This window comes from Choloepus didactylus, chromosome 2 (assembly GCF_015220235.1).
Source record: "Choloepus didactylus isolate mChoDid1 chromosome 2, mChoDid1.pri, whole genome shotgun sequence".
Lineage (NCBI taxonomy): Eukaryota > Metazoa > Chordata > Mammalia > Pilosa > Megalonychidae > Choloepus > Choloepus didactylus.
In genome coordinates, this window is record NC_051308.1 from 108201000 (window position 1) to 108228205 (window position 27206).

The following is a 27206-nucleotide window of genomic DNA, read 5'->3' on the forward strand; positions in this document are numbered from 1 at the left end:
GACCTTGAATGAATTATTTACTATCTCTGAACATCCAGGGTGCTTGTCCCTCTAAGGTGCATTTAATTTCACTTTTAATCAATATACATTGTGGATTAATTGAAATAATGCATGTTAATTCACTGGATATAGTAAATGTCCAATAAATTTATTCTTTTGTTACCCAACTCTCAGCTGGGGTGTTCTGTCTTTGGGATTCAAATAAAATAGTCCTAATGACACATCCCGTGTCCCAGAAAGGTACAGAGCTTTCCCTACAATTCCTGTGAATTCCTGGGGGCTGAAGTTCTCATGGTCACCACTCAGGTCTCTTGTTCTTCTAGGACTTTCTGTCTCACTGGACTCTCCATTTCACCCCTATCTAGTACCTGCCCTCCATTCCCTACCCCCACCCCCGCCCCACCCCCACAGACACAGGCACACACTCTCTGCTGCTGCGGATCCAGCTTTCCTTTAGTTCCCCAAACATTACTGGCATTACACAGCTCTAAGTAGTAACGTCTTACACATTAGGTCTGTGGGTCTATGGTTGGTGTGTGTACATATGTGTTATGACTTGACTCAGGACGGAAGCCCAGTTGAAACTGATGATACCCTGAGATTAAATTTTTTTTAAGGAAAAGACTGTTTCTCCTGCCAGCAGGGATTGTAAGTTGACTGACTCTCTCCTTCTGTCCCTGCGTCTAGCCCCATTGCTGGTTCCCTCTCTCTAGGTTCCTCCTCCCTTCACCCCTCACCCAAATGGTTTCATAATCAAACAGTTCCCAAATAAGGATCCTCCATGAGAAGTATAGAGACACTGCAGAGAAAGGCATATGAGACTCATTCTCCGTGGCCCTAAGTGTGACCAGTGGAGGAGCTGCCCAGATTTGACTCCACGTGAGAAGTTTCTGACCATTGGATGCCTGGAACTGCCTTTTCAGGTAATTTCCGCATTACTAGTTGGGGTGGGAAATCAAGCCAATGTTTCATTATCTCTTATCTGGGATCCTGCAGAGGAGTTTAGGGTGGGAGGACAGACTGGGGTCCTGATGACTTGTTCACACTGGGAAGGGCAGCTGTGAGGTGGGGGGACCACAGAGCTGTCAGAAGTTCAGACTCTGCCCCTTGAATAGTTACAGTCAATTAAGTCCCCCAAGTCTCAGGTTTCACATCTATAAAATGGCTTTAGTAAGTAGTGACACACCTGCCTTCGTAGTGTGAGAGTGGGACCAAATATGCGGGATCTGAGGGCCATGAGTATGTTCTCCCCCAAAGATAAATACCAATATTTGCATCAGAGATGCAGGAAGTTAACACTTCCCACAAAGAGCTTTGTTCTTTTGCCCCAGGTGTCTTACTTAGGTGACTGACAGTTGATGTTTGTAGAAAGTGAGAAAGGATATCTGAGGCATTAAATGAGTTACAACAAGTACAGCCACCGATCCTGGGTGAGCCTAGCTCTCTGGCTTGCTGGAAAAGCCTCACTTCTGTGCCTGAGCATAGCTGCTATGGGTGAGCACAGCCATCTGGTGCCGAGAAGTTACACCAAGGAAGAGGCTGAAGGGAAGGGCAGGAGGGTGTGTGTGAAAACCCCAAGCTGGCTGTGACCACACAGAATGGGGCCGTGCAACACTGTGCCAGGCATGTCCTAAAGTGAGGTCATCTACATTCATTCCATGATTATTTATTGAGTGCCTATGATGGATGCCGGGAATTGAGTGTGTACCGTGTCTCAGCACAGAAGACACTGGGGATAGAGAAATGAAAAAATTCCAATTCTTCTCAAAGGGATTTTAATGGACAGGGAGACATTCAAATAAGCACAACACAAAAAGAAAAATGCTATGATGGTGTTACATACAAAATGCACTTATGACCTTAGACGAAAGAATCTCCATTACCCTGAAACTCACAGAAACTTTCAGAGACAAAGACCCTAAGAGCAGTTGTCAGATAACTAGAAGTTTGCTTGGGAAAACCAGCTTGGGAAGTGTTTCTAGTATGAAACAGCACGTGCAGAGAAGACACAGAGGATAACCTAGGAAGTGTCTGTTGCCAAAAATCACAAAGGGCCTTGCTTCTCCCAAAGAGGAATTTAGATGAATCTTAGCACCCTGGTTCTCTGGTGGAGCTGTGCCCTCAGTATTAACCTGCTATCCAGTGGTCAGCAAATGTTGATAGTTTCTTATCTTCAGGCCTAGCTGGGCCACATGGTGGGAGTTATTTGTTAAACAGTGTTGTTCCTCTTCTCTTGTGTTGTCCACAGCTGAGCAGCCAGCCTGGAATGGGGCCCCTGCTCAGAGGATGGAGCTTCTTCTGGGCCTCCCAGCTTGTGTGCTGCATGAGCCTCCTCCAGGGTAAGTGGCCCAGGCTCCCTGATACAGGATGGCCATCAGATGGAGCCAGGACTGTATTTATAAATTGCTTCTGATAAAGCTTCCAGAACAACTACAGTGGGTCTATACAAGGATTTTGGACTCCCTTGGAATCTAGGAATTAGGGGAGCTATAAGATCGCCCTATTCTAGAAGAGAAACCTACAATCAGACTGCCCAACCTGGTGAAACTGTTCAGTGTCTGTGTTTGGTCCCAAAGTGATAATGAAGTGCAGGTGGCAGGACTGATGTCCTTGGTGAACAAAAAGAGAAAATAACTGTTATAATTTAGACAATATAGTGTATTTGGTTTACAGCTCCAGGGAGACTAGAAAGAGCTAAAGGGTATTTTGTTGGTTACAAGGCTGGAAATCCAAAGCCCAGGCAGCCTTGGCTGCGTTAAAGCAACCCTGTTACTTACAGGGAGGTGATGTCCCTTGTGCCACATTTGCAGAATAGAGGGGAGAGCCTGGTGCTGGCTGGGGAGAGGCATGGAGACAAAGAAGCTGGCTCTTGGGACAGAGCTTGGTGGGGACTGGAGCTCCTGGCCTGGAACTCAGAGCACACCTGGCAGCCTCTGCTCCTGTCCCGTGGAGGAGGAAGCTGGAGGAAACTCCTCTGGTCTGGGCCCTGTGAGCCTCCCCATTGGGAAGGAGAGGGAACGTACGCTCCCAGCCAGGCTTCGGGGCTCAGCCCCAAACAGATCATCACAAAGGACAGGTTGCTTGAAAGTCTCAGGTTTAACTTAAAATTGCTTGTGCTTTGTATCAATGTTGAATTTCTTGAACTTCTTAGCTGCGCTTAATGGGATTGCATAAAAGAATGTTCTTGTTCATGGGAATTGTATATGTGAATTATAGTGTTTGTTCAAGGATGTGTGCAGCTTGCTCTCATATGTTCAGAAGACAGAGCAATAGATGATGGATGATAGGGAGAGAGGGAAAGAAAAATTGTGGTGTGACAGGATGTTATAGTTGGTGGATCAGGGTATCAGGGGAGGGTGGTCAGGGTATGCTGGAGTTCTGTGTATGGGTTTTGTTTTTTTTTTCAACTGTTCCTATAAGTTTGAATTTATTTCAAAATAAAATTTGAAAGAAAAATTCCTTGTGAATTTTACTTCCCTAAGATCTGGTAGTGTGTGGGCCAATCACTGATCACTGCTTTTGATTGGCTACTGAAGATCTCTGGGGCTTCAGCTCTGAGGGTGACCACAGTTCCAACCCATTCCGGGCAAAAGTGGCAGGGAAGATGTAAAGAGAATATACTTCCTCAAAGCAACTGAAAGCAGTTAAAAGTCTGCACTTACTGGGCAAGTGCCAAGTCTAGAAAACACAGCTTCAAAGAGCCATGGGTAAAACTCCTGGCACCCTTCCTAAACTCTCCCTCAGCCCTTTCCCAAGGCAATGTGGAGCTGGCAGAGCTGCCTTTGTGGGCCCCTTGTTGTCTTCTGGCTGGGAAGGACTGACCTGGAAAACTCCTCTTGGGTCCACCATCCCCTCCCAGAATTTGCCTTCCAGGCAAAAGCAGTGTAAGAAACAATTGAGTCAGAACACCTGGGCAAAGGCTCACCTGCTTTAAGTCCTGCAGTGGAATACCTGGGAGAGGGAGAAGGTCTGTTTCCTGGGGAGAAGAAGGGGCACTCAAATTCCTGGAAACAGGGGATCTCCTAAGGCCACCAGCAAGCACAACCCCAGGAAAAGACATAGGCTGGAAAAGTCGGGGAGGGATCTGCACTTTGTATTGGCCTCAGGCTTATCTTCCTGACAGGAGAGCTGACCTCTGAAGGGGAGCACCAGCCAGTGAAAAGCCAATTTGCAAAGACCCAGAAAGGTGTTTTTCCATTGGTTTTGTTAGCTCCTGGTACTCAAGAAAATCTCTGTCATACCACTAGTTGGATACAAACTCAAGAAACAGCAGCTCAAAGTCTAAATCCCAGAGTTAACATTGTAAAATATTAAAATGTACAGTGTGCAATATGTTAGAAGACAAATAAAAAAAGAGGAATGAAGCCCCAACCAAAGGAGGATGATGAAAATCCAGAAAACATCAGTGAAAAAAGCAAGACTGTGGGCATACAGGACAAAGACTTGTAAAAAACAATCTTCAAAATGTTCAAGGAGATGAAAAAATACAGATAAAGAACTAAAGGATATCAGGAAAATGATGAATGCAGAATATGAGAATCTAAATAAAGAGATAAATTATTTAAAAGGAACCAAACAGAGTTCCTGGAGTTGAAGACCACAATAACTGGAATGAAAAATTCCTAGGAGGGTTTCAGGGGCAATTGGAGCTGGAAGAAGGTGAATCAGTAAACTCCAAGTTTATAAAATTGAAATGAGTCAGGCTGAGGACCAGAAAGAACAAAGAATTATAAAAAGTGAAAATAGCCTAAGAGACCTTTGGGACACCATCAAGCACACCATTAAACACTTAATGGAATCCCAAGAAGGAGAGAAATGAGTAGAGGAATATTCAAGTAAATAATAACAGGAAACTTCCCAAACTTGGCAAAATACAAGAATATGCTCATCGTCAAAAAGACCATCAAACACCAAAAGAAATACTCCTAAACACTGATGGTTCAACTCTTGAATGTAAACAACACAGAGAGAGTTCTGAAAGCTGCAAGAGAAAAAAACATGTTATGTACAAAAGAGACCCGATTATACTAAACATCATTTTCTCATGTGAAACCATGGAAATAAGGAGGGTGGGTTGAAATACTTAAATTGCTGAGAGAAAATAATTGCCAACCAAGAATTTTATATCCAGTGAGACTTTCTTTAAAATATTAAAGACTAAGACATTCCCAGATAAACAAAAGCTGAGGGAGTTTGTTACTAGTAGACCTGTCCTACAAGCAATGCTCGAGGGAATTGTTCAGACAGAAAAGAAAGGACACCAGCCAGTGGCTCAAAGCAGCATAAAGTAATAAAGACCTCCAGTCAAGATAACCATATGGGTAATCATAAATGCCAGAATTATTGTATTATATTTTTTCTTGTGTAACTCCATTTCTTACTTCTTACAGGAGCTAAAATGCATGTGCATCAAAAGTAATGATGAATCTATGGTTTTGGACATATAATGTACAAATATATAATTTGTAACAAGTAACAAGAAAAGATGGGAGGATGCAGGGGAATAGAAATAGTGCATGGTTATTCTGTTGAAGTTAAGTTGGTATCAAATCAAAAGTGATTGTTATATATTTAGGATGCTAAATTTTAACTCCATGATAAACACAAGAAAATATATGAAAAATATATACATAAATAAATGAGAAGGGACTCAATGTTACAATACAAAAAATCAAATTATTTAAAAGTACACAATAATGGAAGAATTGAGTGTCAAAACAGATGTAAGACTTTCAAAGACTAGATAGCAAAATGGTGGAAGAAAGTCCTGCATTATCAGTAGGTGCTTTAAATATGAACAGATTGAACTCTCCAGTCAAAAGCAGAGGTTGGCAGAACAGAGAAATTAGCATGACCCAACTATGTGCTGTTTACAACAGACTCAGCTAAAATTCAAAGACATAAGCAGGTTGAAAGTGATAGGATGGGAAAAAAAAAATACCATGCAAGTAGTAGCCAAAAGAGAGCTGAGATAATTATACTAATGGCAGATAAAGTAGACCTAAGTCACAAACTGTTACAAGAGACAAAGAGGGTCATTAAATACTGATAAAGGGGTCAATTCAACAAGAAGACATAACAATTGTAAATCTGTATGCACTTAAGAGCAGATCTTCAAAATACATGAAGTAAATATTGTTAGATATGAAGGGAAAATAGATGGTTCTTGTTCTAGTTTGCTAATGCTGCCATTAAGCAAAATACCAGAAATGGATTGGCTTTTATAAAGGGGGTTTATTTGGTTACAAAGTTACAGACTTAAGGCCATAAAGTGTCCAAGGTAAGTCATCAATAGTCGGGTACCTTCACTGGAGGATGGCCAATGGTGTCCAGAAAACCTCTGTTAGCTGGGAAGGCACGTGGCTGGTGTCTGCTCCAAAGTTCTGGTTTCAAAATGGCTTTCTCCCAGGACATTCCTCTCTAGACTGCAGTTCCTCAAAAATGTCACTCTTAGTTGCTCTTGGGGCATTTTTCCTCTCTTAGCTTCTCTGGAGCAGAAGTCTGCTTTCAGTGGCCATCTTCAAACTGTCTCTCATCTGCAACTACTCTCTTAGCTCCTGTGCGTTCTTCAAAGTGTCCCTCTTGGCTGTAGCAAGCTCACTCCTTCTGTCTGAGCTTATATAGTGCTCTAGTAAATTAATCAAGGCCCATGCTGAATGGGCGGGGCTATACCTCCACGGAAATTATCCAGAGTTATCACCCACATCTGGGTGGGGTGCATCTCCATGGAAACAACCCAAATCCAAATGTTCCAACTTAATCAACACTAATATGTCTGCCCTCACAAGACTGCATCAAAGAACATGGCTTTTTCTGGGGGACATAATACATACAAACAAGCACAGTTCTAGATTATTAGTAGGAATCTTTAATACACCACTTTCAATAATGGATGGAACATCTACACAGAAGATTGATAAGGAAATAGAAGACTTGAATGAAACTCTAAACCAACTAGACCGAACAGTATATATATAGAACACTTCACCCAACAGCAGCAGAATACACATTCTTCTCTTGTGCACATGAATCATTCTCCAGTATACAATACATGTTAGGTCACAAAACAAGTGTCAGTATTGAACTCATACAATGTATCTTCTCTGACCACAATGAAAAGAGACTAGGAATCTTTTTTTTTAAATGGACAACAGGAAAATTCACAAATAGGTGGAAATTAAACAATGCACTTTTAAACAACCAAGGGTTAAAGAGGAAATCAAGAGGGAAATTAGGAAATAACTTGAGGTGAATGAAAATGAAAACACAGTATACCAAAACTATGGGATGCAGCAAAAGCAGTGCAGAGAGGCAAATTTATAGGTATAAATGCTTACATTAAAAAAGAAGAAAGGTCTCAAATCAAAGACCTAAACTCAAAACTAGAGGATCTAGAAAAAGAAAAACAAAGTAAACTCAAGGTAAGCAGAAGGAAGGAAATAACAAATATTACAGTAGAAATAAATGAAATAGAGAACCAAAAAAAAAAAAAAACAATAGAGAATCAACAAAACCAAAAGTTGGTTGTTTGAAAAGAGCAATAAAATTGACCACCCTTAAGCTAGATTGACAAAGAAAAAGTGAAACAGCATACAAATAACTAAAATCAAAAATGATAAGGGGAACATTACTACCAACCCCACTGAAATAACAGGATTCTAAGAGGACACTATGAACAACTGTCTGCCAAAAAATTAGATAACCTATATGAAATGGAAAAAGTCCTAAAAGCATAAAAACTACCTACACTGACCCAAGAAGAAATAGAGGACAGCGGCTGTCACAGATCCAGAGAGCAGACAGCTCTGTTTGGCATCGGGGATGGCAGAGAGCTCAGCGCTGGAGGAGTTGGTGAAAATATCAGGAGAGTCGTGCGGGGCCTCAACAGCAGAACACCAGCACCGAGCAGATGGAAGAGGAGGTGGCAAAACTCCTGAAACTGAGGGCACAGCTGGGCCCTGATGAACGAAACATAAGTTGTGCTCAAAACCCCCAAGGTAAATATCTTTCCTTTAGGAAGCCTCTAATGCGGTCCTCGGTCCCAACCACAAGTTTCGCATATGCCTGCCTCCCTGAACGAGGTCGTTGAGAGCATCTGAAATTCTGCAGAGGAAACACAGTGGGTATGGGCTGGGCTCCACGTGGGTGGTACTCGGATGGCACTAAGTGATGACAGAAACTAGGCTCGCTGGGTGCTTGGGAGAGTCTGCCTGCTGCTTCTACTCCTTCTTTTACTCAGCAGGTATGTACTGAGAGCTTACTATGTGCCTAGCACTGTACAAAGCACAGAGTATACTATGATGAACAATATATTCTGCCCTCATGAAGCTTACATTCTACTGAAGGAGACAAGTAATCCCATACATAGATCTATAATTACAAATTGTGATGAGTGATACAAAGAAAATAACAAGGATGCTCTAAGTAAACACAAGGAAGATTTAGGGAATCTCAGAAAGCCTCACTGAGGAAGTGATGTACTGACTGATTTAAAGGATGAGTGGGAGGTAGCCGGGGAAGAGTATGAGGCAGATAGGTCCAGGTGGAGTATGGAAACCTTGAAGCAGGAAAGAACTTTGATATTTCCAGGAACTTGAAGACCTATTTGACGGGAAACAAATAGGGAGAGTGGCGTGGAATGAGATTGCACATTCCTAGCTCGCTCTCCAAGATTTCTGTTCACATGCCATGTTTTGTAAGTTCTATAAACAGAAACATCCACTCCTTTATCTGGATTCCTTTGGCACATCATACACATCTCTATTATTGTACTTATTGCACTGAGTTATAGTTAATCATGTGGTTTATTTACACTGATAGGCTGAGACCCTAGTCACATTCAATGAATTATGTGAACTCGAATTCCTAAGGAAAAGGGAGATGCGTTGTGTTGATGTCCTTATGTTGAAATGTCACCTTTTAAGGTTAATTCATTGGGCTTCTAAGTTCATTGAGCTGCTCCTTTCTACACACCAGTCATTTTTAAAGAGACAGTGTAAAATCCCAAGGCAGAGATCATCAATGATTACTCAAACTATTAGGTAAAAAAACTTAATGAGGAATTTATAACAGACCAGGCCTAGCTTCACCTGAACCCAATGATCAATCTTAACATCACTGAAAGTAGGACAGCCAAGCATTGTGGTCCTCCTATTGTGATGCAATAAGAAGTACACAGCACTACTTATGATGTATTCTTGCCAAGAGAAACTGAACCTGAATATAATCAGGCCTTTGGGTCTAACTATTTGTTTACAGGAAATATGGGAGATAGAGGAATATGTGAAAGAATACTTTGAGGATATTGTTAGCCAAGAGAAATTCTTTAGGACAAATGATCCAATTTCCTCAACAAATAATGATTTTTTTAAAAAAAAGGAAACTTGTAGATTAAATAAACATAAGAGACATATCAACCAAATACAATGCACGGACTTATTTAGAATCTGATTCAAACAAGCCAACCATAAAAAGATGTTTTTGAGGCAACCAGAGAAAATTGAACTTGGTTTGGGTATTAGATGATATTAAGGAGTTATTGTTAATTTACTGGTTATAATAAATGTGTTATAGTGTGTTTTTTTAAGTATTTATGTGTTAGAGAATCATATTGAGGTATTTATGAGTTAAATGTTATGAAATCTGGGATTTATTTTTTAAAACTCCAGAAAAATATTGGGGGCTTAAGATGAAATGCAGAAGTTGATGGTTGTTGAAGCTGGGTAATGGATACAAGGCAGTCCATTGTGCTAGTCTCTGCAATGTATGTTTGAAAATTCCCATAAAATAATATTAAAAGACAGATTATGCTGAAGAGTTGAAATCCATTTGAGTTTGTTGAAACATTTCTTAACATATGATTTATATTAACAACTCAAGATCATGGGGACAAGATTTTCAAGGGGTCTTCAAAGTCAAATCTATTTTCATAATACTCAGATGTTATTTGCCTTTTTCACAGTGTTGATATTTGTGTTGAAGATGCAAAAGCACTGGTGGGTAAAACTGCTGGTGCGTTAGCCTGCATCCAGGCAATAGCACTAAACTGTACCCGTAACTGTTATATACTTTACTGTCATGCTCTTACAGTAAAAAAAAACATTTCAGTTTCACTTAAAATGTCCTTGAAAAAGCAGTGAAAATTAATAATTTTATTGATCTCCACCCTTGAGTATACTTTTTTTAATATTCTGTATAATAAAATGGAAGGTACATATCAAGTGCTTCGGTTGTGTTCCAAAGGAGAAAAAACACTTATGCCATTGCGTGAGTTGCAAGCTGACCTAGTCCCTTTTTTTATTTTTTTTTCCTAATGTGGAATACAAATCTACATAGAAGTGACAACTTTCCAAGTGCAATTCAACAAGTGGTCAGAGAGCAAACTTCAAAAAATGTTATAGGTTACTGTTCCACAGCTTCAGCCATTTCCCCATTGTGAAATATAACATGCACGCAGAAGAAAAGTGGTAACTTTCAAAGCACGATCCAACAAGCAGTTATATAAGAAATTTCCAAGAATGTTGTGGGTTACGGTACCACAGTAACATTTTTACTTGAAAGAACAACTGAACGACAAAATGCAGTTTTTCAGACTTAGACATCTGGCAGACATTTTCACAGAAAGTGAACAAAGCCAGGCTTATCACCTCAAGGAAAACATCTGGCAGTATTTGTTGCTACTGATAAAATTCAAGCTTTCAACTGAAGGTAGAATTTTAGAAAATTTGTATCTTCCACTGTGAGCCTGACAGCTCCCCAATACTTAAAGCCTTTCCTAAGGAGAGCTGTTGGTAATATTAATAAATAAGGTTTTTTGATATGCTGTGATGAAATGTATCAACATTTAGAAAATCTGTGCAATTATTTTCAGTGAACAAGTATTTTCCAAATGACCAGTATATGTTATAAAATCATGAATGAGTAAAAGATCCATTCAAAGTGCAAGATAGACTAATGGATTTTAATGTAACAGCTTGAAAAATTCATTCATTTAATTTCAGATTCCACATTGCAACCAACCTTTAAGAAACCGTTACTTGGATTTTGGTGTAATCAAAAAATGTATATACATAGCTGAAAAGCTTATTGAAAAACTCCTCCCTTTTACAACTGTATATCTGTGTGAGGCTTTATAAATTTTAACTAGAACAACATATTGCAATAAAATTGAATGCCAAAAGCGTGTATGAGAATCAGCTATCTTCTAATAAGCCTGATGTTAAAGATTTGTAAAAATGCAAATCAATGCCACACTTAACACTGAATTTTTTGTTTGTTTTGGAAAATAGCTGTGTTTTCTTCAATTGTTATTTATTTAACATGAAAGCATTTATTATTTTTAAATGAATTAATAAATATTTTTAATTTTTTAGTTTTAAATTTTTTTAAAAAAAAGGAAGAAATAGATGTCAGGAAACCAGTTACTAGTAAAGAGATTGAATCAGTAATCAAAAACCTCCCAACAAACAAAAGCTCAGGGCCAGATGGCTTCATAGGGGATTTTACTAAACACTCTAAGAAGAATTAACACCAATTTTGCTCAAACTCTTCCAAAAAATTGAAGAGGAGGTAACACTTCTTAATTCATTCTATGAGGCCACCATTACCCTAATACCAAAGCCAGATAAATACACCAAAAGAAAAGAAAATTCCTGTCCAACGTCTTTTATGAATATACATGCAAAACTCCTCAACAAAATACTAGCAAACCAAATCCAACAGCACATTAAGGACTCATATGCCATAATCAAGAGATTTATCCCAGATATGCAAGGCTGGTTTGATTTAAGAAAATCAATGTAATATGCCGCATTAACAAAATGACAGTTAAAAAAACACAATCATTTCAATTGATTCAGAAAAGGCATTTGACAAAATCCAGCCCTCCCCTTCTTGGTGGAAAAAAAACACTTATAAAACTAAGACTAGAAGAAAACTTTCTTAACATGACAAAGGATATTATTCAACATTGTTCTGAAAGTTCTAGCTAGAGCAGTTAGACAAGAAAAAAAAATAATTGGAAAGGAGGAAATAAAACTTTCTCTATTTTCAGATTACATGATTCTGTGTGGAGAAAATCCTGAAAAATCCACAACAAACCTACTAGAGCTAATAAATGAATTCATCAAAGTAGTGGGATAGAAGATGAACAACCAAAAATAATTCATGTTTCTATACACTAGTAAAGAAAAATCTGAAGAGGAAATCAATGACATAATTCCATTTACAATAGCAGCTAAAAGAATCAAATATCTGAATAAATCTGAGGAAGGGCTTGCACACAGAAAACTAAAAAACACTGCTAAAAGAAGTCAAAGAAGACTTGAAAAAAAAGGAAGTACACTCTATGTTCATGGATCAGAAGGCTAAGTATTGTTAAGATGTCAATTATACCCAAAACAATTTACAATTTGATGCAATCCCAATCAGCATTCCAAAAATCTACTTTGCAGAAATAGAAAAATAGAAGTTTATATGGAAGGGTAAGGGACCCTGAATGGCCAAAGGCATTTCAAAAAAAACAACAAAGTTGGCGGACTCACACATCCTGATCTTAAAACCCCCCTGCCCCCTGCCTCCAGGTTGGTCAGAGGTTTCTTGATTTAATTGGCCTTTTCAAAGAATCAGATTTTGTTTTCCTTTATTTTTTTCTATTGTTTTTCTGTTCTCAATTTCTTTGATTTATGCTCTTTATTATTTCCTTTCTTCTGCTTACTGAAGATTTAATTCATTCTTTTTTCCTAGTTTCTTAAGGTGAAATTTAGACCATTGATTTAAGATATTCCTTCTTTTCTAGTGTAAGAATTAAATGATATAAATTGTTCTCTAAGCATTAGCCCACACATTTTTATGTGTGTGCTGTGCTTTCATTGTTACTCAATTCAAAATATTTTCTAAATTCTCTCATGAGTTCCTCTTTGAATAATATGTTATTTAGGATTAAATTTTTTTACTTTCCTAGAAGTTGGAGATTTTCCAGATATCTTTGTTATTGATTCATAATTTACTTCTGTACTGTTCTGTCAAACTACTTTTCACAATTTAAATTCTTTTAAGTTTGTTAAGGTTTTTGTAAACCCAGAATATAGTTTATCTATCTGAAAGAATGATCCATGTATACTTAAAAAGTATGTGTATTCTGCTTTTGTTGGGTGGGGTGTTCTATAAATGTCAATTACATCAAGCTGGTTGATTGTGTTGTTCAGGTCTTCCATATCCTTATTCTTTTTTCTCTTCATGCTTCAGTTTGGGAAATGTCTATTGCTCTTCAAGTTCTTCAAGTTCATTGATTCTTTCCTCGACTGTGTCAAGTCTAAGGATATGCCCATCAAAGACATTCTTTGTCTCTGTTATCAAAAAATTTTAGTTAGCACTTCCATTTCTTTCTTCTTATAGTTTCCATCTTTCTGCAGAAATTTCTCATGTTTTCATATATGTTGTCCACCTTTACCACTAGAGCTTTTAGCGTATTTATCGGGATTGTTTTAAATTTCCTTTCTTATGGTTCCAACATCTGAGTCATATATGAGTCTGGTTCTACTGATAATTGATAACTTTGTCTCTTGACAGTGTGTTTTTTATTTCTTGCTTCTTTATATTTCACACAAATTTTTATTTGAATTACAAGTCTGGCTCCTACTCCTGCCATTGTTTCTCCTCCTTCACACCTAAACCCCAAAATGTTTCCCTGTAGATTCGTTTGAAAACTTGAATCCACTGCTAAAAAAACAACAAAAATTTTGATTTGGTTCATCTTCAGAAACTGAGGGTTGAAGTGAGTTGTTGGAATATTTTGTCATCTATATGTCCACTTAGATAATGATAATATAATGCAGCAGTTAGAACTTTAGTGCTAGAATCAGACTTCTTGAGCTCAAATTCCAGTTTTACCATGTAGACTCTGTGAGATTGTAGATGAATTACTTAATATTTCTGGGCTCCAATTTTTCCATTTGAAAATAAGAATGAATGGTAATGTATGTGGCTTGCTGAGCACATAGTGAATATTCAATAAATGATAGAAAACTGTTATTACTAGATACAAAAAAACTCTGTAAGTTAGCTTTTAATATTAACTGTAGGTGACCTTGTAGTTTCAACTTCAGTATAGTTAGAGATTTATATTTCAAAATGCCACCTTTCCCTTTTTAGTGTAGTCATTAATATAATGGTCACTGGAGATTTGGGTTTGAATTCTAGGTCCTGGAAAGGAAGATTTAATAGGGGTGTATGTGTGTGTGTGTGTGTGTGTGTGTGTGTGTGTGTGTGTGTGTATTACTGTGTGACTATTCATGTGGATTCTTTCTGAGTGCTCATTTTCCACTGAAAGCAATTTCATGTGCAACATGCAAGTTGCATCTAATGCAGTGGTTATATTTTGATATTGGGGTAAGGCAAATTGTTTCTGACCAGAATTACCCAAGAAAATCTCTTGGGAAGGTTCCATGTCAGAAACTAAAAGTCCATCTCTCAGTAACTTCAACTGCCAGATTTTTCCCTGTTGCAACAAACAAAATAAGGGACTTACATTTAGTGGCAATGTTGTAGGCCAAAAAAATGGATATTTAGATACTAGAATCACACTGAATGTGGTGACTGATCAGTTCTCTGCTCCAAACTCCTTCCAAGGCACAAGTGCATTTGGGACTTGGAGGTTAGGAGGGCAGAGGAAATGTGTGGTTCAATCCCCAGAAACTCAATGAGCTCTGATGCCAGCTTGAACCCACAATGTATGCCTGGTTTTAGAGTGTTTGTGAAATATAGATAAAGATCTAGAAGAATGCACTTCATTAACAGTGATTACTTTTGGAGATGAGATGTCACTTTGAGATTTAATTTGAACAATGCCATAACCATATAATTGGTTCCCATAACCATGCAATATTTTGTAGTTACAAGGCAACCTGATAAAGAAAGGGAGAAAATACCCAAATCATTTTGTTTTCATTTTCTATTGCTGCTGTAACAAATTACCACGGAATTAACAGCTTGAAATAACACCCATTTATTGTCTCACAGTTCCCTAGGACAGAAATTCACACAGTGTGTTTAGGTTCTTTGATCAGGATATCACAAGACTAAATCAAAGTGTCAGCTGACAGTGTTCTCATTTGGAGCTGAGTGTCCTCTTCCAAGCTTATTCCTGTTGTTGGCAGAATTCAGTTCCTTGTGGTTGTAGCAATGAAGTCCCCATTTTCTTCCTGGATGTCAGTCAGGGACGCCTTTCATCTCCCAGAGGTCACTCATGTGTCCTTATCCCATGACCTCCTCCGTCTCAGCCACAGAGGACCTCCCACGCTCCATGTCTCTGATTTTCTGTCCTGCCACCAGCTAAAGAAACTCTGCTTTTAATGGGCTCATGTAATTATGTTAGGTCTCCCAACTGTGCCATGAGACATAATCTAATCAAGGAATAAAACCCATCAAATTCACATGAAGATCAGAGTGGGAAATCTTGGAGGCCATTTTAGAATTATCTGTATCTTTTCTTTCCTGCCCCCAAACTGGAATAGCACATAGTAGATCCTTCCCTCCGTCTCACTCCTCTGCCCCTCTCACTCCAGTTGCTCAGATGTGCTCAAGTACTTGGTACCCGACCGTGGCTGTGGAAACCAGCTGCTGCAGACACAGTGCAATGTGTGTCACATTCAAGTCAGCGATTTCTTGAGCGAAAAGTCTAGATGAATACAAAGAGTTATCTCTGAAATACTGCTACATGAGAATAATGCCCTAAGCTATTCTGTTTCCAGTGTGACCAGGGAATGGGTATAAATTGCAGCAGAAGGGAAGAAGAACTGTAATAAGGAAAAATGTTCAGTTTTGGAGAGAGGGCTGGTTATACTGCGAGACAGTGGCAATCCCAGGTGGATCCTGACCTGCTGAAAGGAATAGGTGCTTCCTTTCAAGGACATTTCAAGGGCAAAGTTGTTCTGTGGTAGCTTCCCCTGGTCTGGTTCTGTCCTACCCTGGTCGGTAAGCAGGACAGAGGGTCTTCGGGTACCCTGAGGCCTTTGCCTGTGCGAGAGCTTCAGCAGTGGAGGGAGATGGGCAGGGAAAGGCCCAGGAGGAGGCACTGAGGCAGCTGAACCCACTGGTCACAGCTCTGCAGAGAGACTGACTGAGGAAGACTGATTGATCAGCGCCCTCTCTAGGACTCTTTAGGGAATTGCACTCTGGGTGACAGGGACAGTGGCTGCTCACCAAATAGTCCACTGTTCCCCCTCATTTCCTAATCCCTGTCAGTTAGGCAGGGCCTTGTGACTAGTTCTGGCCAAAGAAATAAGAGAAGAGATTATGTTACTTTTGGAGGAATGCAGTGAAAACTTCCTGTGCGATCCTCTGGCTGAGGGGGCTGTGAGGGTGCTGTGGGTTCCATGTGGTGCAGCTACAAGATGGAGAAGCCTCCATCCATCCAGGCGTGACAGAACCCCACCACCACCACCACCGTTTCTCATGGGACATGTAGTGTGGCAGTTCTAAGCCACTGCTTTTTGTAATTGCTTGTTACCACAGCATAACCCAGCCCATCCTGATGAATACATACCTAGAGGAAAGGGAAAGGAACACAACCGTTATTATTGTATGAGTTCTCTATCGCTGCACAAAAAATTACTCCAAATCTTCACGTAGGCCTAAAACAATCATTCTTATAATTTCACATCTCCTGTTTGTGCGGAGTCCAGTATGATTCAGCTGGGTCCTCTGGCTCAAGGTCTCTCAAAGACCACAGACAAGGTGTTGGCTAGGGCTGATGTCACCTCCAGGATCAACTGGGAAGGACCTGCTTCCAGGCTCACTCACATAATTTTTGGCAAGATTCAGCACCTCATGGGCTGTTGGACTGAGGGCCTCTGTTCCTCGCTGATGTTGGCTGGAGGCTGCCCTCATTTCCTTGCCATGTGGGCTTCTCCACAGGACACTTCCCAATATGGCAGCTGGCTTCCTCAGCACGAGCAAGAGAGAGAGCTAAGGAGAGAGAGGGTGAAAGAGAGAGCAGAAGCAGGAAGGAAGTCACAGTCCATTATAACCCAATTTGACGTGACCCCCCATCCCCCAATCAATTTTGCTATATTCTATTCATCAGACACAAGTCACTGGGTGAAGCCCACACTCCAGGGGAGGGAGTCACGCAAGGGGGTGACTACCAGGAGGCAGCCATCTTGGGACCCATTTCAGGATGTGCCTCCCACATTCATGCAGGTAGTATATGCCAGAAGCTGTGTTAGGTGCTTGGGATACTTTATCTCATTTAATTCATAGTGTTGTAAGCCCCGTAAGGAAAGTGGAGTTGGCAAGTTTAAGTACCCTGTTCAAGGTTACACTCCACTAGTACCAGGATTTGACCCAGATTTGCTTTAAATTCATTGTACTAGGCTGCTTTCCTAGAATCAAGGGTGTATGTCAGATGGATTTCATAAAAAAGATGGGTTCTGTCATTCTCTCATTTGTTCTTAATGAGAAAACACTAAAGTTTCTTGTTTCCCAATGTCCTAGGTACCTGGAGTTCTGGAGCTCTTGGTTCTGGAGCATGGGATTCTGGAGCCCATAGTTTTCTGAAGCAGATCCAAGGAGGTTCTGTCTTGTTTCATGTGAACAAACAAGGAGCTGAGCCAGAGGAGATCTCCTGGGGCTTTAGTCCTGAGTCTGACTATAGAATAATGATGCGTGTTAGAAGAGGTGCACACTTTCCAACCTGGATCAGTCTCCAGGAGAAGTACAAGCAGAGGGTCCATGTGCCCAACATGATGTCCCTGAGGATTGAGAAACTGATCCTCGAGGACAGTGGGCAGTACCGGGCTCAGGTCAGCTCCGCTGGAGGAAGAGAGTTTAACCATGTGTTCCACCTCACTGTGAATGGTAAGTGAAGTCCACACTGCTCATCCACTCCATGCCTCTCCCCACCCTGACTTCCTCAGTTTTAACAACAACTATGCCTCTCATAGATGAATACACCAGACAACACACTCACACACACACACAAATTTAGTCTTGCTGCAATATCCTGTCTTTCATGAAAGAAGCTGAATATTCCCTGGTCGTCATCTTTGTGTTTCTGCTACATCAAATCTTAATCTCCCCATGGGCTCAAGTCTACTAGGTATAGAACATGTAATCAGAAAGACAAAGAGAAAAAAACTATCAATAATTTTCAAAATATTACTCAATTAATATTTAAAAAATCACTTAAAGTTTTAAAATAGTATCAACCTTTCAAAATCATATTGGGACTAGTCTCCAAGTAAGAATGCCATTACCAAAAGACCATTTGCTCACTGAATAAACAAGCATAGTTACTATTTCCTAAGTGTCCCCAAGGAACACTATATAGGGCATGTTGTATTTACTATTACTGCTTTTCATACACACAAAAAAAAATCCTCCACAATTCAAGTTAGTTTTATAGCCAACGATAGGCTCAAAGTCAAGCAGCTTTTAAGTGTAGAGCCAAGAAACACATCTTTCTGTTAAGTTGAATATTTCCACTATAAATGAGAAATACCAAAACTTTTTAAAAGAAAGGAAAAAAAGATAAAAGTCACCTATTAACGTCACTAACACAGAGCTGTCCAGTACAACTTTTGGCAGTGATGGAAATGTTCTGTATCTGTGCTGACTGATATAGTCACTTATTAGCCACGTGTGCACTTGAAACGTGGTTAATGTGGAACTGAATTTCTAATTTTTAATCTTTTTATTTTATTTAACTTTAACTTTTTTTTCAAAGAGAGAAATAATTTTATTTCTAGGCTCGAAGCATGAGAACAAATGGCCTATCAGTCCAAAATCTGTCTCCCTGAACTGCAGTAATTCTGACAGTTTTATAGTATCAAAGAATGCTGGTGGAGAATGCAGGGGTGTTGGGCTTCGCCACCTCAATGGTTGCTGATGTGCTCACAGACATTGGGGACTGGTGGTATGATGGGCTGAGCCCTCAATCACAGGACTTGCCCTTGGGAAGACTGTTACTGCAAAGGAGAGGCTAGGCCTGCTTAAATTCTGCCTAAGTGTCTCCTCCCAAATGCCTCTTTGTTGCTCAGGTGTGACCCTCTCTCTCTAGCTAAGCCAACTTGGCAGATGAAATCACTGCCTTCCCCCCACGTGGGATCTGACACCCAGGGCTGTAAATACCCCTGGCAATGTGGAATATGACTCCCGGGGAGGAATCTAGACCCGGCATCATGGGATGGAGAACATCTTCTTGACCAAAAGGGGGATGTGAAATGAAGTGAAATAAGTTTCAGTGGCTGAGAGATTCCAAAAGGAGCCGAGAGGTCACTCTGGTGGGTACTCTTACACATAAAATAGACATTCCTTTTTAGTTTCCCCACAAATTCTTATTCGGTAGATTAGGGTAGGACCTGAGCAGGTGTGTTTGGAAATCACTCTCTGAGGAATTGAGATGCTCATTCATGGATAAGAGCTTTTATGCCTCTGGAATATATGTTTGCATAAGCTGTGAATAAAGGCCAAGAATTTATTTTTTTCAAATGTTTAGTCTTTTAATGCAACACCATTTATTGAAAAATTCATCCATATTCCAATAACTCCCAAATTTTTATCTCCAGTCCAGACCTCTCTTTTGAGCTCTAAATTTGTGAACCTATTTGACAGCTCCCCTTGATGGTCTTAAGGGCATTTCGTGCTCACTATGCTCAAGACTGAACAGCCAAACTTCTCTTCCCACTCGTGATGCCACCTTCCACACTGTCGTCCTTGACACCCCTTCTCCCTCAACCCCACGACCCATCAGTAAGATTAACTTCATGGCAGGTGGCATTAACTATCCTGACACATGCACTTGGTCAGGTATTCTTCAGAACAGACAGAATCTGTCCTCCTGGGACCTAAGTTCTAGTTGGGGGGTAGGGATGGAAGGAGATAAATAAACATTAACATAATAAATAATTACCAGAAAGTAAAAATGTGAGAAGTGCTACAGAAAAAATTAAAAGTAGAGTAACCCATATTCTCTCACCATATTCTTAATTGCAGTGGCTGACTAATCTGGTTTTCACACATACTCTTGGACCCCTCTAATGTATTCTAATTCTATGAGCTGGATAATTTGCTCATTAATTATCATCCTTTTTTTCTACTATAAATCTTTTAACTCTAAAATTTTCTCTATGCAATAAAGTTAGCTATAGCTCATACATTCATATATATCATATTTGTATTATTATTCAGAAGTATATTCAGAAGTGATTTCCAGAACATGTGAACTTCTGTGGTTATCTTTTATTGATTCTACACAAATTGCATTACGGTGGGAGAATAAAGATACTAACTCTTTTGTACTGATTGTAATTTGCTTTTTGGCCTAGTGTGTAGCCAGCTTTTAAAAAGTTCCATAGGTACTTGAAAATAATATGCATGGTCTAATTATTGGTGTTAGATTTGGTACATACCTATTAAATCAAATTAGTGAAATCTTTCCTTTTGCTAAGATTGTCAGTATGCTCTTTCAATTGCTGAGAGACTAGTATGACACTCTCCTTCTATAAAGTGAATTTGTCTTCTTCTCTTTGTAATTCTGTCAATTTTGCATTACACATTAAGATGTTATCTGTTATTGAAAGCATTTTTATACATTGCCAATATATTTAGAATTCTTATATCTCCTTAATAAAATGAACCCTTTTATCATTATGTAGTGGCCCCCTTTTGCCAATAATGTCTCATTTAAACACTAGATAATGAAAGTGAATTTTCTATTCAATCTGTTCATTTCCATTGTTTAATTGGTGAGATGTTTTCCCATTTAAGGTATTGTGATTACTAATATGTAATGCATTAATTTCCATTGTTTAATTGGTGAGATGTTTTCCCATTTAAGGTATTGTGATTACTAATATGTAATGCATTAATCACCATCTTATTATGTCCTTCTATCTGTTCTGTTTTGTCTATATGTTCCTCTTTTCTTCTTTCCTGCATGTAAAGACTGAATTTTTTTTCCTTCTTTCTCTACTTTTTTGGAAGTTCAATATTTTATATCTATTCATTTAGAAATTTGACTGAAAATTTGATCATATATACCTAATTCAAAGTCTAAATAAATCTCTAACCACTTACTGAATTTAAAAAGACTGTAGAACACTTTTACTCTTCTCATCTCCCTCTTGCCTTACATATTCTTATTATCTAATATTTTAATTCTATAGTTTCACTACCACAATTATACATTATTATTTTTTTATGCAATCAGTATTTGTTCAGGCTTCCTTCCTGTTTTTCACTTTCTTTGCTCATCATTCTATCTTGTTTGTCAAATTTCCCCTCTATGATCATTTTTCTTCCTTAGGAAGTAGTCCTTTAGTGATGGTCTCTTGGTTGTAAATGTTCTAAGTTTTAATTCCACTGGAAATGTCTTAATTTTGCCCTTGTTCTTGAATGATAGTTTAGTTGAGTATACAGTCCAAAGTTGGCAGTTATTTTCTCACAAGCCTTTGAAAATATTACACAGTAGACATTACTGCTGTGCAGTTATTTTCTCATCATTCCTTAGTAGGTGATATGACTTTTCTGCCTCTAGCTATTATAAAACGTTATCTTACTCTATGGCATGCACTAGCATTGTAATACATTCTGTTCAGATGGAGAACTGCCACAGTCAGGCAAAACCAGTGACAAATGAGGATCTGAGAGATTTGGACCAATTAATACCTTAAAATAGGAAAAAATTAACACAGATTATAATAAAATTGATGTTTCATATGAAAATGATGTATATAGGGAAGAATTAAGAGGCTCATGGAGAAACTGATGCAACCCATGTCTGGAATAAGACACCTGGGGCCAACCAAGCCTCCTGCTGCCATCACTGATGCTGGAGCACTCCCTCCACTCATGGTTTTTGGAGGCAACATGATCCTACAGGGGCCATGAGTGTAATAGTCAGAGGAGGCCACTCCAGACAGGCACTGACTCCCAAGGTTGTGACTCCCTAGGTTTACTCACACAGCCACTTCCCTAGAGAGCAAGTCTGAGATGATTTCTAAAACATTATCTGACATATACACATATATTTACCATCATTACTTATTTGGACTTACCAATGATTTTTATATATTTATTTGCTAAAAACTGCTCCTTCTTCCTATTTTCTCCTGCCTGCTCTTTCTTTAAAATGTGTTCTTCTTTTATTATGGACTTATTTCCTTCCTTTGTCTCTTTGAACAGTTTACACATAGCTCTCTGAAGCTCCCTTGCAGATATTTCTGTTAAGGGTGGTTCTCAAGCTGTACCTTCTGTTTGTGACTCTTTCCCTCTGCTGGCTCTCTTTAATGAGGTTGTACATCTCCTAACTTGCTGGTAACTTTTTACTGTTTTCACCTCTTCAGTAGTAATTTTTTTCTGCAGGAGGCCACACATGTGCCCCGAGCTGTGGAGGTTTCCTCGTGTGTTTATCCCTGCTAGGGCCCTTTAGGCATCACATCTTTTTAAGGTAGTTTCTGGGCTCCAAGTTCCAACATGTTGGGAGAATTAACACCAACAAACATGCACAGGGAAAGCTTGGATTCCAGTTTCTCACAGATACCACCCATGGTGCAGGGCAGATGGTAGCCTCCCAAGCTGATATCACAGGCCAGAAGGCAGAAACTTTCTAATCTTATATTCACCACAGCCCTTTATCTGGCTTCACGCAGCAACACTATAAGCACAAGGCCACAGCCAAGACTTCATCTCCATTTAAGGGCATATAACATTGACCTTGAAGGTATATATATCTAGTTCTGATAACCCCCTGGCCACTAGAACTTCAAACCCCACTCATCCCTGTAGCACTGAGTTCCCTCTTGTTTCTGTATCAGGTTTCCTGAGCCTCAGTTGCATATTTTAAACATTTTTGTTATAATTTTTTCAAGCATTGTTGTGTGGTCAGAGTGTGAGGAGAGGCTTCCTGAATCAGTTGAAGTGCCTTCTTGTCTGGAGGTTTCCAAAGAATTTTTCTCATTCCTGTAATTCTTGTTGCCCAAAACCTCCAATACGTGAGGCTGAGCTAGCCATTGCTTCTGGCAGAAGCTAGAATCCGACTGAGAATGTGGAACTCAGTGTTCATCATTTGACTTCTAAAATAGTCAAAAGCTGTATTTTGTTGATAGAAAAAAGAGTTATGTGCTCCAAAACCAAACATTGTAGATTCAGAAAATAGAGTTCTTTCAACAAATCATGAGCTTAAAAGACGCCAAGTAGACATGAGAGTCATTTTGCGCAAAAATGTATTTTTCTCAATTCCTGGAATTAAGTGAGCATTAAAGAAATGCATTAAGGATGAGGCTCTGAGTGAAACTTGAGAGGGCCTCAGTCCTGCCCTTCCCTGAGGTCTCAACAGAGAGGCCTATGGGCCAGGAGTGGGGAGCTAGCCAGGTGAGAGAAACCCCAGGTTGGTGAGAGGGTATACAAATCAGAGGGGCCTTGGGTCTACAGTTGATCTGGGAGGGCAGTGCTTCCTCCTCAGGAGTCCTGCTGAGTAGAAATTGGGGTGTAGAGTGTTTAGGCAGAAAAGGGGTCTCTGGATTACTAGAGTTCACTCAACCTGTGCAGGATATTGGGGAGATTCAGCAGTTCTCATGGGCTCCTATAGGAGAAACCAAGTGCTGAGAGGGGCTGAGGTCAGAACTGGGGGGCTGAGAGTGCACTACAGCAGGCTGCGGCAGGGACTGTGGACATCAGCAGCAGTTGCCCACGCTGGTTCAAGACAAGCAGAACAAATCACATATGTGCCAAGTGCAGCTGATGCAGAGGTACCCCAAACAGAACAAAATCCCCTGGCACAAGCCCACATGGTCCATAGAGGAGAGCAGAAAGATAGGAAGACCCTCTCCCAGCTCCATGAGGACATGGGGGAGAGAAGAGGAGCAAAGAGGACAGGAAATGTCTTCCCTGACGAGAACAGTTGTGTTGATCTAGCAGTTGGGTTCTCTGGGCTTGAAAGTGTTTAAGTTGACCCTTTCTCTCACATTTTCATTCATTTCCATGGAGACCCCTCCTCTCCCATGCTGGGGATCTCTTACCTGCCTTGTCATAGGTAATGTACTTTCACAATGGTCACTTATATCTTTCTTTTTGGTTCTTGGTATTGGCTCATCCACTTCCACACGAACACTTTCTATTGGGGTTTCCTTGCTCCTGCAGATGGACCTGTTGACAAAGTTCTTTTAAGAAGTTCCTTCATCTAGTTCATGAAAAACGTGTGTATGTCACACATCATTGGCAATGCGATTTCTTCCCTGTCATCCCTACTCGGTTACCATAGGCTGTTTTATGAGCATCTCCCCTTTGGGTTTCTGAGGTGTGAGTCAGAATCTGTCCACTACATCCCTAAGCTGCATAGCACACACATCAAGCTCTCTGAATGGTCCCACTGAAGTACTCTCACCAGACATAAGGAGTGGGACAGGCCCCCATGAGTGTGGGGTGCTCAAAACTGCTCTCTCCAAAGAAATTTCTTCCCCCTAATCTCCAAATCCTAGCCTATTTAGGCTTTCATTATGGACAAGGGCATAAGAGTTGCAAAACCAATTTTCAGAACCTCCTTGCAATTCTGCACATGTAAGATATTTCCCCAAGAGGTCTGACGATGTCTTCAAGTGCTATGGGAGTCCCAAAGGATCCAATGATGTGTGTTCAGGGCAGGCTGAGATGTATCAGTCCTGTGTGGTGCAGGCAGGAAGTTAGAGTGGTAGAGAGAGCTGAGAGACTCCGGCTGCCTTCTTTTCCCTAAAATTAGGATTCTGTATCATTTTCCAATTCTCTAACTTTAGGTAAATTATTTCAGCTCCCCAAGCCTCACTTCTCTGGCTGACAAACGCTCTGCCTTCCCAACTAAGTGAGATAATGGAGAGTAATGTGCTCTACAAATGCAGTAATTCTTTTGTCTCCTGCAATCCCAGAGCCTGTCCCCCAACCCCAGATCCTGACCAAGCCAACATCTATCACCACAAGCTGGTGCAATGTCACCCTGGAATGCACAGCCGCAGGGGCCACAGAGGACTTGAATGTGACCTGGGAGAGCAAGGACCTCCCTGGGGGGCTGGAGCTGAGAGGGACACTGGGACCTGTCACCAGCACCTCCACCCTGGCTGTGAGCCTGCCCCTGAGCCAGCCCACTGCCAGCATCACCTGTGGGGTCAGCAACTCCGTGGACCAGAAAAATGCCACCTTAGACCTGGGGAGAGTCTGTTGGACTCAAGAAAGTGTCCAGCAAGGTAAGTGTACTGAGCACTGGGGGACCCTCCTTTCCCAGGAGATTGGGGGGTGGGAGGGTATTTACCATGTGATATCTCAACCTTTCCAGCCCCGGGGACATTACCAGTTGGGGAGGCCCAGGGACAGTGAAGGTTGACATGTGCCCAGCACACTAGTGGAAGGTGGACAGGGAGTATCAGGGCTTTTAGGGACAGAAAAGAACAGCCATGCTAGGAATGATGTTTACCTCTCCTCTGTTCTGAATCTCACTTGAAGGGCCATCAAGTGGAGCAGGAATGGTTTTAATCATGAGTGACCTCAAGGGAGAAACCAGTATCAGAGGAGGAAGCCAGAGGGAGGATGCTTTTGACTGACATTAGAGGACGACTTTCTATGGTCAGTGTCATCCAAAAATGAAACAGACTGCTTGGGGACACAGTGAGTTCCCTGTCGCTGGCGGGGTGAAAGCACAGGCACAGTCATTTGTAGGGGCTATTAGAAAGCACAGGATGGGGTGGGCCTCCATGGTGAGCTTCCTTCCAACACAGACACTCTTGGACTTGGGAAACTCTCTTTGGCAACATCACCTGGGATCACTCCGAGCCCCAGAGTCCTGGATTCCCGGAACTATCAAGTGGATGGCAGTCCCGGGGCTGAGCCCAGTGTAGGGAGCACTGCTGGCCCCACCGCCCATCAGCCAGCAGGTTTTCACTCCCTGCTCTGCTTCTCACCCAACAGGGACCACAACCATCTTCTTACTCGCATTACCGTGGACGATGCTGGCAAAAGGCTTTCTCCTTCTTGGGCTCCTTGGAAAGCTGGGAGTCCAGCTGGCCAAGAAAAAGCTTCCAGCCGGAAAAGAAGGGAAACAAGAGGTGCCCAAGCAGCCTTGATGACCAGATTGGGACTTCATTTTCCTTTTTGTGCTTTGTCAGGTATCCAAATTATAAATGAATGCTTTCTGTCTTCTGCCAAGTTTTGAAAGATGTTTGTTAGCACAGAAAATATCTATCTTCAAAGCTTTAAAAAAATTCACCAGTAATAGGATTTGGCCTTACACCCCTGAAGGAGTAAATACTTTCATATGTTTTTCAATAATTTCTGTGTTGGTTTCTTGAAGATTAGACAGACACACATAAATGAATTTTAGTAACTTATATATTCCCAGAAACTGTCATGAGACTTTTTCAATGAATAGACTTTAATTACACATTACACTCTGTTAGAGTGTTGTTGGGTTTTGTGAGGTTTTTTAACATTTATTTTACTCTTCTTAAATATAAGCGAGTCTTGCTGAAAGGCTAAGTGATAAGTTGGATAAAGTTTCTAACTGTGAGAGCTATAGGATCTCATGACCCAGTTCACAGCTTTTCCATTTTGGCCTGTTGGCAAAAGCAGTTTGGGGGTTCAGTAGTTGTATGTGGTGTATTCAGGGGTTGACTTCTCCCTCCATACCCTCTACGGAGAACTTGAAAATGAGGGATATGAGGGTTTTTATTTTTTAATCACAGCAAAGGTATACAAGATCATTAAATAGAGATTCCAGCTCACAAACCAAGGCAAGACAATCTCACAGAAGAACATGACTAGATTAAAAAAAGTCCAATCAGAAGAAAGGTTGATAGAAATGTAACATAAATACAGGTGAATTACAGAGACAAATGAAGTGCTCTGTCAGGGTGGCAGGAGAACCCGTACCCCAGGCATGTCAATCCCTCCATGGAAATGGAGAGCTCAGACTCTCCAAGGCAGGTGTGGATCCACACCAGAAGCAGCCGCTCACCTGTCCTGACTCCTGCTCCCCAGGCAGCCCCACTGATACCCAGGCTTCCCACATGGTCTGTCTTTGGGAGGATGATGCTTCGGTCAGGTGACAGGAATATCCAGTCCAGTTGACAAGTGTTCTTATAAATTAATAAATAATGCATTCCGGTTCTGTCCTCAGTGTCCTATGAGATTTGTTAGCAAGATTGTGCATCCCCAAGTCAATACTGGGCAATGGATGAGATGGAGAT

At 40.5% G+C, this 27206-nt stretch overlaps 1 protein-coding gene across 2 annotated transcripts; it reads left to right on the forward strand.

Moving 5' to 3' along the window:
- Nucleotides 1–812: 812 nt before the first annotated feature.
- LOC119526515 (SLAM family member 5-like) lies at nt 813–27206 on the forward strand. Of its 2 annotated transcripts, XM_037825651.1 has the most exons (6): nt 813–923; nt 2249–2339; nt 17494–17856; nt 24897–25211; nt 25468–25587; nt 25930–27206. In XM_037825651.1, exons 1-5 carry the CDS (start codon nt 816–818, stop codon nt 25563–25565), a joined length of 975 nt encoding a protein of 324 aa, XP_037681579.1. In that variant the 5' UTR covers nt 813–815; the 3' UTR covers nt 25566–25587; nt 25930–27206. The 2 variants fall into 2 exon arrangements, with proteins under 2 accessions (XP_037681579.1, XP_037681578.1); XM_037825650.1 differs by lacking the exon at nt 25468–25587.

Bases quoted from the DNA above. Each gene is read 5' to 3' on its own strand.
- LOC119526515 (XM_037825650.1), top strand. From the start codon at position 816: ATGAGACTCATTCTCCGTGGCCCTAAGTGTGACCAGTGGAGGAGCTGC. The intron at 924-2,248 runs GTAATTTCCGCA...TGTTGTCCACAG, and splicing joins GCCTGGAACTGCCTTTTCAG to CTGAGCAGCCAGCCTGGAAT. The intron at 2,340-17,493 runs GTAAGTGGCCCA...CCAATGTCCTAG, and splicing joins CTGCATGAGCCTCCTCCAGG to GTACCTGGAGTTCTGGAGCT.